The sequence below is a fragment of the Coloeus monedula genome (assembly GCF_965178545.1).
Source record: "Coloeus monedula genome assembly, chromosome: 36".
Taxonomy (NCBI): Eukaryota; Metazoa; Chordata; class Aves; order Passeriformes; family Corvidae; genus Coloeus; species Coloeus monedula.
The window spans coordinates 1913555-1929065 of NC_138816.1; the positions used below are offsets into that span (position 1 = coordinate 1913555).

The 15511-nt window shown below is 68.6% G+C and overlaps 2 protein-coding genes across 2 annotated transcripts; both read left to right on the forward strand.

Moving 5' to 3' along the window:
- Window positions 1–50: 50 nt before the first annotated feature.
- Window positions 51–13558, forward strand: SKIC2 (SKI2 subunit of superkiller complex). The gene is made up of 29 exons (XM_082300020.1): window positions 51–106; window positions 253–374; window positions 1214–1323; window positions 3130–3247; window positions 3338–3452; window positions 3553–3630; window positions 3754–3807; window positions 3937–4130; window positions 4212–4334; window positions 4543–4688; window positions 5190–5336; window positions 5423–5507; window positions 5838–5944; window positions 6148–6294; window positions 6935–7034; window positions 7106–7318; window positions 7486–7596; window positions 7712–7823; window positions 9211–9329; window positions 9401–9538; window positions 9844–9984; window positions 10240–10341; window positions 10885–11029; window positions 11313–11439; window positions 11756–11972; window positions 12063–12173; window positions 12662–12880; window positions 12990–13130; window positions 13350–13558. The coding sequence occupies exons 1-29, from the start codon at window positions 88–90 to the stop codon at window positions 13548–13550; spliced, it is 3762 nt and encodes a 1253-aa protein (XP_082156146.1). The 5' UTR covers window positions 51–87; the 3' UTR covers window positions 13551–13558.
- Window positions 13559–13819: 261 nt separating this feature from the next.
- On the forward strand, window positions 13820–15491 carry WHR1 (winged helix repair factor 1). The gene is made up of 7 exons (XM_082300068.1): window positions 13820–13986; window positions 14160–14305; window positions 14380–14475; window positions 14542–14678; window positions 14878–14975; window positions 15089–15236; window positions 15324–15491. Exons 1-7 carry the CDS (start codon window positions 13893–13895, stop codon window positions 15367–15369), a joined length of 765 nt encoding a protein of 254 aa, XP_082156194.1. The 5' UTR covers window positions 13820–13892; the 3' UTR covers window positions 15370–15491.
- Window positions 15492–15511: the final 20 nt, after the last annotated feature.

The following is a 15511-nucleotide window of genomic DNA, read 5'->3' on the forward strand; positions in this document are numbered from 1 at the left end:
CGAGGGCGGGGCTGCTCGGCTGACAGCACTTCCGGTTGGCTTCGGGCACTTCCGGGTCAGGGCGCCGGTGGCGGGGCCGGAGCAGGGATGGAGCTGGAGCGGATCGGTGAGGCCGGGCGGGTCCGGGGCGGCTCCGGGGCGGGCTTGGCGTGCCCGTGGCGGCGCGGGGCGGTCTCTTGGGGGCTGTGGGAGGGGTCCCGGGGGGCTCCCGGTGGTCCCCGGTGACCGGCCCGGTGCCCCCCCCCCCCCCAGCCGTGCCCCCCCGCGGGCCGCGGGAGCTGCCGCTGGCGCTGCTGGAGCTGGGCTGCGCGGGGCGCTTCGAGCTCCTGACGGGACCCCCGGGCGCCGCCGAGGCCCCCGAGCCCCGCGCCACCGTGAGTGACCCTCCCCCCCCCCCGAAAAACCCCAAACCCCGGAGACCCCAAAAACGGCCCCGGAGACCCCAAAAACGGTCCCGGATCCCCAGAGACCCCAAAAACGGCCCCGGAGACCCCAAAAACAGCCCCGGAACCCCCAAAAACATCCCAAACCCCCCGACCCCCCCCAAAACACCCCCGGACCCCCAGAGCCTCCCCAAAAACACCCCCAGACCCCCAAAACTAGCTCCGGGCTCCCCAAAACTCCCCCGGATCCCCAGAGCCCCCCCCCAAAACACCCCAAAACCCCCCCAGACTCCCCCAAAGTACCCCCGGATCCCCAAAAACACCCCCGGACCGCCCCAAACCGTCCCCGGACCCCCCCAAAACACCCACAGAGCCCCCAAGACACCCCAATCCCCAGACCCCCCCCCAAAAACACCCCTGGACCCCCAGAGCCCCCCAAACCTCCCCAAAAGCATCCCAAACCCCCCCCCCTCAAACCAGCCCGGACCCCCCCAAAACACCCCCGGACCCCCAGACCCCCCCAAAACACCCCCGGACCCCCAGAGCCCCCCAAAACACCCCCGGACCCCTCCCCAAGCGTCCCAGACTCCCCCTCAGAAACACCCCTGGACCCCCCAAAACACCCCCAGAGCTCCCAAAACACCCCCAGACACCCCAAAAAATACCCCAAACGCCCCCAGAGCCCCCCAAAAACACCCCCTATCCCCCCCCTTCCCCAGCCCCCCCCTTTGGGTGCCCCCCGCCCCTTTCGGGGTCCCCTCCGCTCCCTGTGTTGTTTTTGGGGGGGGGTCTCCCCCCGTGCCCACCCCGGTGCCGCCCTCCCCCCGCAGCTGCCGCAGGGGCTGCCCCCGTTCTGTGCCCCGCTGGCGGCCGAGCTGGAGCTGCGGCTACTGAGCACCCCCGAGTGGCTACCGATCCACGGCCACCAGCGGGCCCGCAGGTGTGGGGCGGGGAGCGGGGCTGGGGGCTGGAAATGGGGCTGGGGGCTGGAAAACGGGCTGGAAAGGGGGCTGGGGGCTCGGGGGGGGCTGGAAATGGGGCTGGTGGCTGGAAATGGGGCTGGAAATGGGGCTGGAAATGGGGTTGGAAATGGGGCTGGAAATGGGGCTGGAAATGGGGCTGGGGGCTGGGAACGGGGCTGGGAACGGGGTTGGGAGCTGGAAATGGGGCTGGGGGCTTGGGGGGGGCTGGAAATGGGGCTGGGGGCTCGGGGGGGCTGGAGATGGGGCTGGAAATGGGGCTGGGGGCTCGGGGGGGGCTGGAAATGGGGCTGGGAATGGGGCTGGGGGCTGGAAATGGGTCTGGGGGCTTGGGGGGGGCTGGAAATGGGGCTGGGGGCTCGGGGGGGCTGGAGATGGGGCTGGAAATGGGGCTGGGGGCTCGGGGGGGCTGGAAATGGGGCTGGGAATGGGGCTGGGGGCTGGAAATGGGGCTGGGGGCTTGGGGGGGGCTGGAAATGGGGCTGGGGGCTCGGGGGGGCTGGAGATGGGGCTGGAAATGGGGCTGGGGGCTCGGGGGGGCTGGAAATGGGGCTGGGAATGGGGCTGGGGGCTGGAAATGGGGCTGGGGGCTCGGGGGGGGCTGGAAATGGGGCTGGGAATGGGGCTGGGGGCTGGAAATGGGGCTGGGGTCTCGGAGGGAATGGAAATGGGGCTGGGGGCTCTGGGGGGGCTCTGGGGGGTCCTGGGCTGGGGGGGTCTTCAGTGCGTGGGGTGAGGTTTGAGGGGGTTCAGGGGTCACGGGTGCGCACGTCCCTCAGAGCGACCACAGTGACCACTGTCCCTCAGAGTGACCACAGTGACCTCCCCGTCCCTCAGAGTGACCACAGTGACCTCCCTGTCCCTCAGAGTGACCACAATGACCTCCCCGTCCCTCAGAGTGACCACAGTGATGCCCTGTCCCTCAGAGTGACCACAGTGATCCCCCTGTCCCTCAGAGTGACCACAGTGACCCCCCTGTCCCTCAGAGTGACCACAGTGACCCCTGTCCCTCAGAGTGACCCCCTGTCCCTCAGAGCGACCGCTGTGACCCCTGTCCCTCAGAGTGACCTGCTGTCCCTCAGAGTGACCGCTGTGACCCTCTGTCCCTCAGAGTGACCACAGTGACCTCCCTGTCCCTCAGAGTGACCACAGTGACCCCCTGTTCCTCAGAGTGACCGCTGTGACCCTCTGTCGCTCAGAGTGACCGCAGTGACCTCTTGTTCTTCAGTGACCGCAGTGATCCTCTGTCCCTCAGAGTGACCACTGTGACCCCTTGTCCTTCAGAGTGACCACAGTGACCCCCCTGTCCCTCAGGGTGACCCCCTGTCCCTCAGAGTGACTGCTGTGACCTGCTGTCCCTCAGAGTGACCGCTGTGACCCCTGTCCCTCAGAGTGACCTGCTGTCCCTCAGAGTGACCGCTGTGACCCCCTGTCCCTCAGAGTGATCCCCTGTCCCTCAGAGTGACCGCTGTGACCCTCTGTCCCTCAGAGTGACCACAGTGACCCTCTGTCCCTCAGAGTGACCCCCTGTCCCTCAGAGTGACCGCTGTGACATTTTGTCCCTCAGAGTGACCGCAGTGACTCCCCTGTCCCTCAGAGTGACCCCCTGTCCCTCAGAGTGACCGCTGTGACCTTTTGTCCCTCAGAGTGACCACAGTGACCCCCCTGTCCCTCAGAGTGACCTCCTGTCCCTCAGAGTGACCCCCTGTCCCTCAGGGTGACCCGCTGTCCCTCAGAGTGACCGCTGTGACCCCTGTCCCCCCCAGGAGCTGGCACAGGACCCCGGAGCCGCGGGCACTCTTCTCCCTGGACCCCACGCCGGTGGCCGGGGGGCTCCGGGCCGAGCGGGACCCCCGCACGGGTGCCCTCACGGGCTTCACCGAGGTGGGGGCTCTGGGTGGGGGTCTCTGGGGGGGTCTCTGGGGGTCCGGGGGCTCGCCCTGACCCCCCCCCCCTCCCCCCCGACCCCCCCAGGAGCTGCTGCCGTCCGTGGGGCTCTCGGCCTCCAACTCGCCCTCGCTGCTCCGGCCGCCCGGCCCGCCCGGCGAGGGGCTGCGGGGGGGCATCTCCAGCTGCCCCTTCTGGCCAGGTACGACCCCCCCCCCCCCCCCGACCCTGGGACCCCCGACCCACCCCCCCCGGGACCCCCAAGCCCTGTAGAGCCCCCCCAAATGCCCCCTGCCCCACAGGGGGTCAGGACGAGCCCAGCCTGGAGCAGATCCGGGCCCCGCAGGAGCAGCAGGAGGAGGACGTGGACTTTGAGAAGGGTACGGACCCCCCCCCCCATTTGGGGTGTCCCCCCCCCCGATTTGGGGTCCCCCCCCATCGCAGGGAGCCCCCCGCCCCTTTTTTGGGCTGCTGACGCCCTGACCACCCCCTGTGCCCCCCAGAGCTGCTCACGACCCCCCCCGGGATGAAGCGGGGGGTGGAGTTCAAGCCCCAAGGTAAGGGGGGCACCGGGGATTTGGGGGGTCGGGGGGGTCTTTCCCGCTTTGGGGGGGGGTTGGTTTGGGGGGGGGTGGGGTTGTTTGGCCCCCCCCCAGCCCTGGGGGTGCCCCCCTGACCCCCCCCAGCCGCGGCGGGGGGGCCGCTGTCCCTGTCCAGCCTCCTGGAGACCCTCGACACCTTCGACCTGGGGGGGGGCGAGGAGCCCGGGGGGGGCCCTGGCCAGGCCCAGGGGGCCCCCCCAGTCCCCCCCACCGAGGGGGGGCCCGGCCCCGCGCCCCCCCTGCGCCGCTCCGACAGCCTGGAGGAGCTGCTGGGCAAGGTGGGTGCTGGGGGGGGGCGGATTTGGGGGGGGTTTTGGGGGGTCCCTGTGCCCCCCCATCGCTCAGTGCCACCCCCCCAGGAGGAGGCGGGGACCCCCCCCGCGCCCCCCCCGGAGCCCCCCGAGGAGGTTTGGGCGGAGATGGTGGACGCCGCGTCCCCCGTGGACGGCTTTGAGCAGCTGCTGCCGGACCCCGCACACAAGGTGGGTTTGGGGGGGCCCCGGGGGGATTTTGGGGTGCCAGGGACCCCCGGGATGGGGGTGAAGACCCCTCGGGGCGGTTTGGGGATCGAGGAGGTTTTGGGGTGACCCCCCCCCCCCCACCCCAGAGCCTTTCGTGTCCGTGTGACCTGAGCGGGGTCACTCGGGGGGTTCTCGGGGGGGTTTGGGGTGACCCCGTTGCCCCCCGCAGTGGCCGTTCCGCCCGGACCCGTTCCAGCAGCGGGCAGCTCTGTGCCTCGAGCGCGGTCACTCGGTGCTGGTGGCCGCCCACACCTCGGCCGGCAAGACGGCAGTGGCCGAGTACGCCATCGCGCTGGCCCGGCGCCACATGACCCGGTGAGACCCCAACAGCGCCTCGGGGGGTGCTCAGAACCCCCCCAAATCCCCAGGGGAGAGCCCCCCCCCCCCCCCCAAAAACACCCCAGACACCACCCCAGGGACCCCGAACGGTGGTGGCCGAGTTTGGGCTGACCCAGTGAGACCCCAAACCCCCCCCAGAACCCCAAACCACCAGGCCCTCCCCACCCTGCGTATCCAGAGTCATCCCAAACCCTTGACCCTACATCCCGATATCCCCCCAAAAATCCCCTGGAGCAGCCCAAAACCTCCCTGAGAGACCCCAAGACCTCCCTGAGAGACCCCAAAATGTCTCTGGGCTCCCCAAATCCTCTTCACCTCCGCTCTGTGTCCCCCAGGATGTCCCCAAAGCCCTCCTTGCCTCGCTCCTGGCTGCCCCCAGACCCCCTACACCCCTCTGGGGGTACCCAGAGCTCTGCTGCTGCCCTGCCCGGGGGTCTGTGGGGTGACCCCCCCGTGTGTCCCCCGCCCCCCCCCCAGGTCCATCTACACGTCCCCCATCAAGGCCTTGTCCAACCAGAAATTCCGGGATTTCCGTGAGACCTTCGGGGACGTGGGGCTGCTGACGGGGGACGTGCAGCTGCGCCCCGAGGCCGCCTGCCTGGTGATGACCACCGAGATCCTGCGGTGAGGGGCTCCGGGAGGGTCCTGGGGGGGATGGGGGGGGTTGGGGAGGGGGTCCGGGACCCCAAAATCCACGGCTGCGTCCCCAGGTCGATGCTGTACAACGGCTCCGACGCCATCCGGGATTTGGAGTGGGTGATCTTCGACGAGGTGCACTACGTCAACGACGACGAGGTGCGGGTCTGGGGGTCCCCCGGGGGGGTTCCCAGGGGGGTTTTGGGGGTTCTGAGGGTGTTTGTGGGGGGCTCAGAGGTCATTTGGGACCTGGAGCGGGTGATCTTTGATGAGGGGTGGTTCCCAGGGGTTTGGGGGTCCTGGGAGGATTTGGGAGGGGGGTCCTCATGGGGTTTAGGGGGACTTAGGGGGTCTTGGGGGGGGCTCCGACTTCATTTGGGATCACAGATGAGGGTGGGGGGTCCCCAAGAAGTTCGAGGGGGTTGCTGGGAGTTCTGGGGGTTCCCAGGGGGTTTTGGGGACCCCCTGACCCCCCTTTTTCCCCCCCAGCGGGGCGTGGTGTGGGAGGAGGTGCTGATCCTGCTGCCCGAGCACGTGAAGCTGGTGCTGCTCAGTGCCACGGTCCCCAACGCCCTCGAGTTCGCCCAGTGGGTCGGGTACGGACCGGGGGGGCGCTTTGGGGGGCTCCTGGGGGGCTTTGGGGGTCTCCGAGAGGGACCTGGGGGGCTTTGGGGACGTCCCTGAGGGGCCACAGGGATCTGGGGGGTGGGGGGCGACAGTGGCATGGGGGATGGGGGGATCCCTGTGACTGCTCCCCTCCTGTTTTTTCCCAATCCCACGGGATTTTGCTGTGTTCCAGGCGCACGAAGCGGCGCTGCGTGCGGGTGCTGAGCACCCCGCGGCGCCCGGTGCCGCTGGAGCATTTCCTGTTCACCGGGAACAGCTCCCGGACACGGCACCAGCTGTTCCAGCTGCTGGGCCCAGGCGGGGCCTTCAGCACGCAGGGGTGAGACCCAAACCTGCCCCAAAAACCGGCCCCTAACCTCACCTAAACCTGCCCCAAAACTCATCTAAACCTGTCCCAAAAACCTGCCCCAAACCTCACCTCAACCTTTCCTAAAAACCTGCCCCAAACCTCACCCAAAACTGCTCTAAACTCGCCTCAAACCTGCCCCAAAAACCTATGTTGTGCCTCATCTAAATCTGCCCTAAAAACCTGCCCCAAAGTCACCTAAACCTGCCCCAAACCTCACCTAAACCTTCCCTAAAAATCTGCCCCACATGTCACCTAAATGTGCTCTAAAAACCTGCCCTAAATGTCACCCAAACCTGTCCCAAAAACCTGTGTTGTGCCTCATCTAAACTTGCCCTAGAAACCTATCCCAAACATCATCTAAACTTGCCCCAAAAACCTGCCCCAAATGTCACCTAAACTTACCCTAAAAACCTACCCCAAACCTCACCTAAACCTGCCCCAAAAATCTGCCCCAAACCTCACCCAAAAGTGCTCTAAACTTGCCCCAAACCTGCCCTGTACGTGCTCCTAACTTGCCCAGAAACTTACCCCAAACTTCACCCCAAACCTGCCCCATACCTGCCCCTCTCCGTCCCCCACTCCCCCCACACCTGCTCCTCACCTGTCCCAGGTACTACGCGGCGGTGGAGGCCAAGAAGGAGCAGAGCAGCAAACACGCGCAGAGCTTTGGGGCGCGGCAGCCCACCATGGCCGGCCCCAACCCCGGGCAGGTCCGGCGGGCTCCGGAGGGGCTGGGGGCTGCCCCGGGGGTCCCGCTGACCCTGAGCTTTCCCCCGGCCAGGAGCGGGGGGTCTGGCTGGCCCTGCTGGAGACCCTCCGTGAGCGGGAGCTGCTGCCCGCCGTGACCTTCACCTTCTCGCGGGGCCGCTGCGAGGACCAGGCGGCCGCCCTGGGCTCCCTGGACCTCCTGAGCGGCCCCGAGCGCGGCCAGGTCCGGCAGTTCCTGACCCGCTGCCTGGCCCGGCTGCGCGGCTCCGACCGGCGCCTGCCCCAGGTGTGGGGCCTGGGGGGGGTTTTGGGAGGGGACAAGGGGGGCTTTGGGATGTGGAGGTGTCGTGGAGGCTGGGAAAGCTGTGAGGGGTTCGTGCCGTGGGTGATGGCTGCCCCCGAGGCCGGGGGGCCCGTGGGGGCAGTGACACCTCCACGTTCCCCCTTGCTCAGGTGCTGCAGCTGTCGGAGCTGCTGCAGCGTGGGATCGGCGTCCACCATGGCGGGGTCCTGCCCCTGCTCAAGGAGGTCGTGGAGATGCTCTTCAGCCAAGGGCTGGTCAAGGTGTGTGGGGTGTGTGGGGAGAGGTGCTGCAGCCACGTGTGGGGCACAGGGTCCTGCCCCATGGCGGCACCCCCAGCCCCAAACCTGCCCCAAATCTGCCCCATACCTGCCCCAGGTGCTGTTCGCCACCGAGACCTTCGCCATGGGGGTGAACATGCCGGCACGAACCGTCGTCTTTGACTCCATCCGCAAGCACGATGGGAACAGCTTCCGTGACCTCCTGCCCGGTGCGGGGCCGGGGGGGGGCTGTGGGGCAGCGTTCGGGGCCTCGGTGCCGTGTCCTCCATGTCCCAGTGGGGCGGGAAAGAGGCGAAAACGGGAAGGAAAAAGGGCGGGAAACTGGACCAGAAAAACAGGAGAAAAATAGTTGAGAAAGAGAAGGAATGTGAGGGGAAAAACATTGGGGAAAACGGAGGGAAGAGCATTGCAAGTGTGGTGGGAAAGCTGGCGGGAGAAAGGGCGGGAGACATGAGGGGAAAAAGGGCGGGAGACATGAGGGGAAAAAGGGAGGGAAACGTGAGGGGGGAAAAAGAGTGGGAAACGTGAGGGGAGAAAAAGGGCGGGAAACGTGAGGGGGGAAAAAGAGTGGGAAACGTGAGGGGGGGAAAAGAGCGGGAAACGTGAAGGGAGAAAAGGGCGGGAAACGTGAAGGGAGAAAAGGGTGGGAAACGTGAGGGGAAAAAGGGCGGGAAACATGAGGGGGGAAAAAGAGTGGGAAACGTGAGGGGGGGAAAAGAGCGGGAAACGTGAAGGGAGAAAAGGGCGGGAAACGTGAAGGGAGAAAAGGGTGGGAAACGTGAGGGGAAAAAGGGCGGGAAACATGAGGGGGGAAAAAGGGCGGGAAACGTGAGGGGGGAAAAGAGCGGGAAACATGAAGGGAGAAAAGGGCGGGAAACGTGAGGGGAAAAAGGGCGGGAAACGTGAGGGGAAAAAGGGCGGGAAACGTGAGAGGAAAAAGGGCAGGAAACGTGAGGGGAAAAAGGGCGGGAAACGTGAGGGGGGAAAAAGGGCGGGAAACGTGAGGGGAAAAAGGGCGGGAAACGTGAGGGGGAAAAAGGGCGGGAAACGTGAGGGGGGAAAAGAGCGGGAAACATGAAGGGAGAAAAGGGCGGGAAACGTGAGGGGAAAAAGGGCGGGAAACATGAGGGGAAAAAGGGCGGGAAACGTGAGAGGAAAAAGGGCAGGAAACGTGAGGGAAAAAAGGGCGGGAAACGTGAGGGGGGAAAAGAGCGGGAAATGTGAGGGGAAAAAGAGTGGGAAACGTGAAAGGCAAAAAGAGCGGGAAGCGTGAGGGGAGAAAAAGGCGGGAAACGTGAGGGGAGAAAAAGGCGGGAAACGTGAGGGGAGAAAAAGGGCGGGAAACGTGAGGGGGAAAAAGGGCAGGAAAAGTGAGGGGAGAAAAGGGTGGGAAACGTGAGGGGAGAAAAGGGCGGGAAACGTGAGGGGAAAAAGAGTGGGAAAAGTGAGGGGCGAAAAGGGCAGGAAGCATGAGGGGAGAAAAAGGCGGGAAACGTGAGGGGGGGAAAATTGGTGGGAAATAGAAGAGGAAAATGTCAGAAAGCGTGTTGCTGCGGGGTAGGGCTGCGACTCACCATGGGTTTGTGTCCCCCCCAGGCGAGTACACGCAGATGTCGGGGCGTGCAGGGCGCAGAGGGCTGGATGCCACCGGCACCGTCATCATCCTCTGCAAGGGGCCGGTGCCCGAGCTGTCCGACCTGCACCGCATGATGCTGGTGAGTGCCGTGCGTGTCCCCGCCTGTCCCCGCGTGTCCCCACACGTGTGTCACCCCCCCACGTCGCCCAGGGCCGGCCGTCGCCGCTGCAGTCGCGGTTCCGCCTGACGTACCCCATGATCCTGCTGCTGCTCCGCGCCCCCGCCCTGCGCCCGCACGACCTCATGCGCCGCAGCTTCGCCGAGTTCCCGCTGCGCCGCGACGCCACGGTGAGGGCACCCCGGCCTGGGGACACCCCAGTGTAGGCACTGGGAACGTCCTGGTGTAGAATGGGGGGCACAGGGACACCCTGCTGTAGGGGCTGGGAGCCTCTGGGGACATGAGAGCACCCCAGTACAGAGGCTGGGGTACGCTGGGGGCATCTCTGCGATGGATTAGAGAATACTGAGGTAACCAGTAAGGGCTGGCAGGCACTGGTGACACGAGGACTGCCCGATATCAGGGCTGGGAGATAGTGGGACATCCCAGTGTGGACACTGGGATGCACTGGTGCCCCCTCTGTGCCCCCCCCCAGGCGCAGACGCGTCGCGTGGCCGCCCTCAGGGAGGCGCTGGCGGCGCTGGGGGACCCCGAGGGGACGGCGGGGGACGTGGGGGACCTGCCCCAGTACCACCGCGCCGTCGTGGGGCTGCGCCGCGCCCGGGCCGTGCTCCAGGTGGGTCTGGGGGACGGGAACACCTTCCAGGGGCTCCTGGGGGGCTTGGGGACGGCCTGGGGGGGGGGGCAGGAGACACTGGGGCACCTATTTGGGGGTTTGAGGGTTCCTGGGGACACGGGGGTGCCATGAGGGGGTCTCTGGAGATCCTGGGGGGTCCAGGAGGCAAAGGGGGGCTCTGGGAGGTTCAGGGGTGCAATGGGGGAGTCCTGGGGGTCCCAGGTGCCCCCCCCTGACGGGCTCTGGGATCCGCAGCGGTGCCTGGCGCAGGCGGGGGGACAGCGGGTGCTGGCACCAGGACGGGTGGTGGTGGTCTGCACCCCGAGACACCGCAACGCGCTGGGGCTGGTCCTGCAGGTACCCCAAACCCCCCCAAACTCCCCCACACACTGGGGCCGGTCCTTCAGGCACCCCCAAACCCAAAAAGAATCCATTACAACCAATAGGGGGCCAAATAATGAGTCTGGGGGGGCTGCCAGAAAGGGAACCATGGCGTCAACAGGGCTGCCAAATAGTGAGCCTTAGGGATCTGCGAGAAAGAGAGCCATGGTCATCAATGGGGCTGCAAAATAGTGAGCCTCGGGGGGCTGCCAGAAAGAGATCGATCAGCGTCAATGGGGCTGCCAAATAGTGAGCCTTAGGGGGCTGCCAGAAAGTGATCTATTACGATCAGTGGGCGCTGCTAGATTGTGAGCCATGACCCCCCAACCCTCCTCCAAGCCCTAAAATCGCCCCAATCCCCCCACCCCCTTTAAATCACCACCAAAAATAACCCAGTTACCCCTAAAGCCCCCCCAGAAACCCCTCAATCCCCCCATAAAACCCCCCCATAACCTCCCAAACACCCCCTAAGCCCCCCTCAATCTCCCCTAAACCCCCTGACCCGGGGGTCCTGCCCAGGTGACCTCCGGGGGCTCCAGCCGCACCTTCACGACGCTGGTGCTGAGCGAGAAGCCCCCCGAGAACGGGGGGGCCCCCCCAGAGCCCCCCCCGGACGTGCCCTACCCCGAGGACCTGCTGCTCACCCGCCTCTTCCTGCCTGAGGGTGAAAATCCCAGTATTTGAGGGATTTTGGGGGGTCCCGGGGGGGTCTCTGCAGATTTCGGGGGACTCCATGGGTACCTGAGTTCATTCTGGGGGGGGTCTTGGGGTCCCTAAGAGGGATTTGGGGGGGTCCCCAGATTCCTGCGTCACTTTCGGGGGAGGGTCCTGAGAGATTTGGGGGTCACTGGATCCCCTTTGGGGTCTCCTTTGGGGCAATGAGGGGGGGATTTTGGAGCCTCTTCTGGGGGGGGGGAGGTCCCTGAAGGTTTTGGGGGCCCCCCCAGGCCCCCCTGGGCACTCCCTGGAGCAGCTGCGCCCCGAGGACATCGTGGGGGTCACGGCCAAGACGCTGCGGGTGAACCCCGAGGTGCTGCTGCAGGAGCTGCGCCCCCCGAGGGGACCCCGGCCCCGGTACGGGGGGGGTCTGGGGGGCATTTTGGGGTTCTCAGAGGGGGCTCAGGGTGTCCAGCAGTGCTTTTTGGGGGGGGGGTCCCCACAGTTCTGGGATATTTTGGGGTTTTCTTTCTGGGGGGGTTCCCTGGGGAGGGACGAGTCCCTGGGTGGGGAAGGCAGGGGTGGGGGTTTCCTGTGGATTTTCGAGGTCCCTGGGGAGGGGCTCTCTGTAACTTTTGGGATCCCAGGGATCTCCCTGGAGTTTCTGGGGGTGTCCCAGTGGATTTCGGGGTCCGTCTGACGCCGCATCCCCCCCCCCCCCCCCACCCCGCAGGTCCCCCCCGCCGGGCGCGGGCGTGGGCGCGGCGCTGCAGGAGCTGGCGCGGCTGGCGGGGGGGGCCGGCAGGGAGGGGGGGCTGCCCCTGCTCGAGGCTCTGGGGGTGCCCCCGGGCCGGGACCCCGCGGCGCTGGCGGCGGCGGCCGAGCTGCGCGCCCTGGGCTCGGCCCTGCGCGGCTTCCGCTGCGTGCACGGCCCCCGCTTCGCCCAGCAGGTACGGGGCAGGGGGGCTGGGGCTCCGGGATGGGAGGGGGGCTTTGGGGACTCCTCCTGAGCCCTCCCTGTGCACCCCTGCCCCTCCCAGTACGCCCAGTTCGCCGCCAGGCAGGAGCTGCTGGAACAGCTGGAGGAGCTCCAGTTCCAGCTGTCGGACCAGTCCCTGCTGCTGCTGCCCGAGTACCACCAGCGCCTCGAGGTGGGGACCCCCCAAACCCTCCCCGGGAACCCCAAACAACCCCCTGGGACCCCCAAATCCTCCCTGGGACCCCCAAACCCCACCCCGGGACCCCCAAACACCCCCCTGGGACCCCCAAACCCCTCCCCGGGACCCCCAAACAACCCCCTGGGACCCCCAAATCCTCCCTGGGACCCCCAAACCCTCCCCGGGAACCCCAAACAACCCCCAGGGACCCCCAAATCCTCCCTGGGACCCCCAAACCCCACCCCAGGACCCCCAAACACCCCCCTGGGACCCCCAAATCCTCCCCATGACCCCCAAACCCCTCCCTGGGACCCCCAAACCCTCCCCTGGGACCCCCAAACCCTCCTCGGGACCCCCAAACCCTCCCTGTGACCCCCAGACCCCTCCCGTGACCCCCAAACCCCTCCCTGGGACCCCCAGACCCCACCCCGGGACCCCCAAACCCCTTCTCAGGACCCCCAGACCCCTCCCCGTCCCCCCAGGTGCTGTCGGAGCTGGGGTACATCGCGGGCGGCGCGGTGGCGCTGGGCGGGCGCGTGGCGGCCCTGCTGAGCACGGAGCAGCTGGTGCTGACCGAGCTGCTGCTGGGCAACGTCCTGGCGCCGCTGCGGCCGGACGAGAGCGTGGCCCTGCTGTCCTGCCTGGTCACCCCGGGCCGCGGAGAGCCCCTGCCCGAGGGGCTGCCGGCCACCCTCACCCAGGTACGGCCCGGCGGCCCTCGGGGTGGGGGTCCCTGGGCTATGGGGGTTTGAAGGGGGCCGTTGTGGGGTGTGTGGGGCTGGGGTCACTGCCCTCACGGCTGCCCCCCAGGCCCTGGAGCGGCTGCGGGCCGTCGCTGCCCGCGTGGGGCGGCTGGAGCAGCAGCACGGCCTCGGGCCCGGCCCCGACGACTTCGTGGCCCAGTTCGGCTTCAGCCTCGTGCAGGTCGTCTACGAGTGGGCGCGGGGCATGGTGAGACCCCTGAGGACCCCCGAAAATCCCCCGGGACACCCCTGGGAGCCGCGTCCCTCCCTGTCCTAACCCTGACCCCCAACGCCCTCTGTGCCCCCTGACCCCCACTGCCCCCTGACCCCCAATGCCCCCCGTGTGCCCCCTGACCCCCAATGCCCCCTGACCCCCAATGCCCCCCGTGTGCCCCCTGACCCCCGTGTGCCCCCGCCGTGTCCCCAGCCCTTCGCGGACATCGCGCGGCTGGCGCCGGTGCAGGAGGGGACGGTGGTGCGGGCGATCCAGCGGCTGGAGGAGCTGCTGCGGGAGCTGCGCCAGGCCGCGCGCGTCGTGGGGGACCCCGCGCTGGCCGCCAAGATGGAGGCGGCCGCCGCCATGATCAAGCGCGACATCGTCTTCGCCGCCAGCCTGTACACGCAATAAAGGGGCACAGGGACACCCCCGCTGCCTCTGTGGTTCTGTCCGCGCCCCCCCTCTGATCTCACGTGGTTCAGTCCATTCATCCAGTCCGTTGAACCCCGTGTATCCCCCCCCATTGTGGTTTGTTCCAGCTCCCTCCTTCTCCATCCCCCATTTCCCCCCCCACTTTGGTTCCTAATGGTCGCGTCCGTTGCCTCCGCCCATCTCGTGCGTCATCACCACGCACCTCTTTGCGGCGTCATCTGAAGGCGCAGTGACGCCATCATCCCGCGCCCGGTGCAGGCGGCAGTGGCGCCGGTGCCGTTCCGGGGCGCGGAGCCCCCCGAGCCCCTCCCCAAGCCCCCCATGAGCCGCCGCCGCCGCTTCGGCGACACCAACGGCGCCCTCGGGGCCAAGCGGCGCCGCCTGGAGCTGCCGGGGGAGGGACCGCGCCCCGACGGTACCGGGGGTGGCGGGGCCTGAGCGGCGAGGCCGGGGAGAGCCGGGGGAGCCCGGGGCTGTGCGGGGAGGGTCCCGGGGCTGTGTGGGGAGGGTCCCGGGGCTGTGTGGGGAGGTTCCCGGGGCTGTGCGGGGCAGGTTCCCGGGGGTCCCAACGCCGCCCCCCGCCCCCAGGCAGCCCCGCGGCGGTGGAGGCCGCTCTCCAGGCCGTGGCCGCGCTGTTCCCCCGCCGCCTCTTCGGGGACGCGCTGCCGCCGCTGGTGCTGCGCCACCAACTCTACGACGTCGTGCGGGACCGGACGGCCGTGGACCGGCACCTGGTGAGCGCCGCAGGGCCGGGACCCCCCCTCCGGGAACCCCCCCCGGACCCGCCCTGACCCCGCCGTCCCCCCAGAACCGGCTGCGGGATGAGGGCCACGTGCGGCTGCTGCACCTGGGGCTCGGCGCCGACGCGCTGGGGGTCGTCAGCCTGGAGCTGTACCGGGAGAAGGTACCGGGGGCTGCGGGGGGCTGGGGGAGGCGGTGACCCCTCCGGTGACCCCCCCGTGCCCCCCAGGCGCTGGCGGCCGTGGCCGGCACCCCCCGGGAGGGGCTGGTGCGGCGCTTCCTGGACGCGGCCGTGGCGGCGAGCCCCGAGCTGAGCTTCGAGCAGCGCCGGATGCGGGAGCTCGGCTTCGAGGACCGCGATGTCACGTACGGGGACGCCCCGGGGGGGGCTGGGGGGCCCCGAGGAGAATTTGGGGTCGCGGGGGGGGGGGGGGCTGTGCCGACCCTGAACCAGCACCGGGGCGCTCCCAGGGGCTGCAGCCCCCCCTGGTTTGGGTCCAGGGTCCCTCGGGGGGGGCTCCCCGTGGCTCCGGGGGGTGTCACAGCCCCCGCCGTGTCCCCCCAGGCAGTTGGTGGCCGCGGGGCTGCTGACGGTGCGCGACGCCGGCAGCTGGTGGCTGGCGGTGCCGGGGGTCGGGCGCTTCGTGCGGGCGCTGCTGCGGGGTGAGTGCGGACCCCCGGCCCCGGGGGCGCCCCCGGCCCCTCCCGGAGCGGCCCCGGCCCTCGGGGGGGCTCCGTGGCCGCCCCGCGCCCCCCGGTGACCGCGCTGTCCGCAGGCCGGCGGGCGCTGCTGGCCCTGGTGCGCCGCTCCCGGCACCGCGAGGTTCCTCTGCGGGACCTGCAGAGCGGAAAAACCCCCCCGGGCGCCCGCCTGGGGGTCCCGTTCCTGCTGCACGACCTGCTGGGGGCTCAGCAGCTGCAGAGGTACCGGCCTGGGGTCCCCGGGTGCCCCCTGACCCCCGGGTGACCCCCGGGTGACCCCTGACCCCTCGTGTCCGCTGCCCCCCGCAGTGTCCCCACCGCCGCGGGCCCTCTGCTGCGTTTGGCCGAGTCCTGACCGGACCCTTCCCGAGGAACGTTTTATCCCGAATTCTTTACTCCGGGACCTGGGGGGCGTGGCCGGGTCTGATGGGAGCAATTCGAAATTACCCGCCTCGGCCCCGCCCCCCCCGCATCCAGCCCCGCCCCCCGCGGGCCGG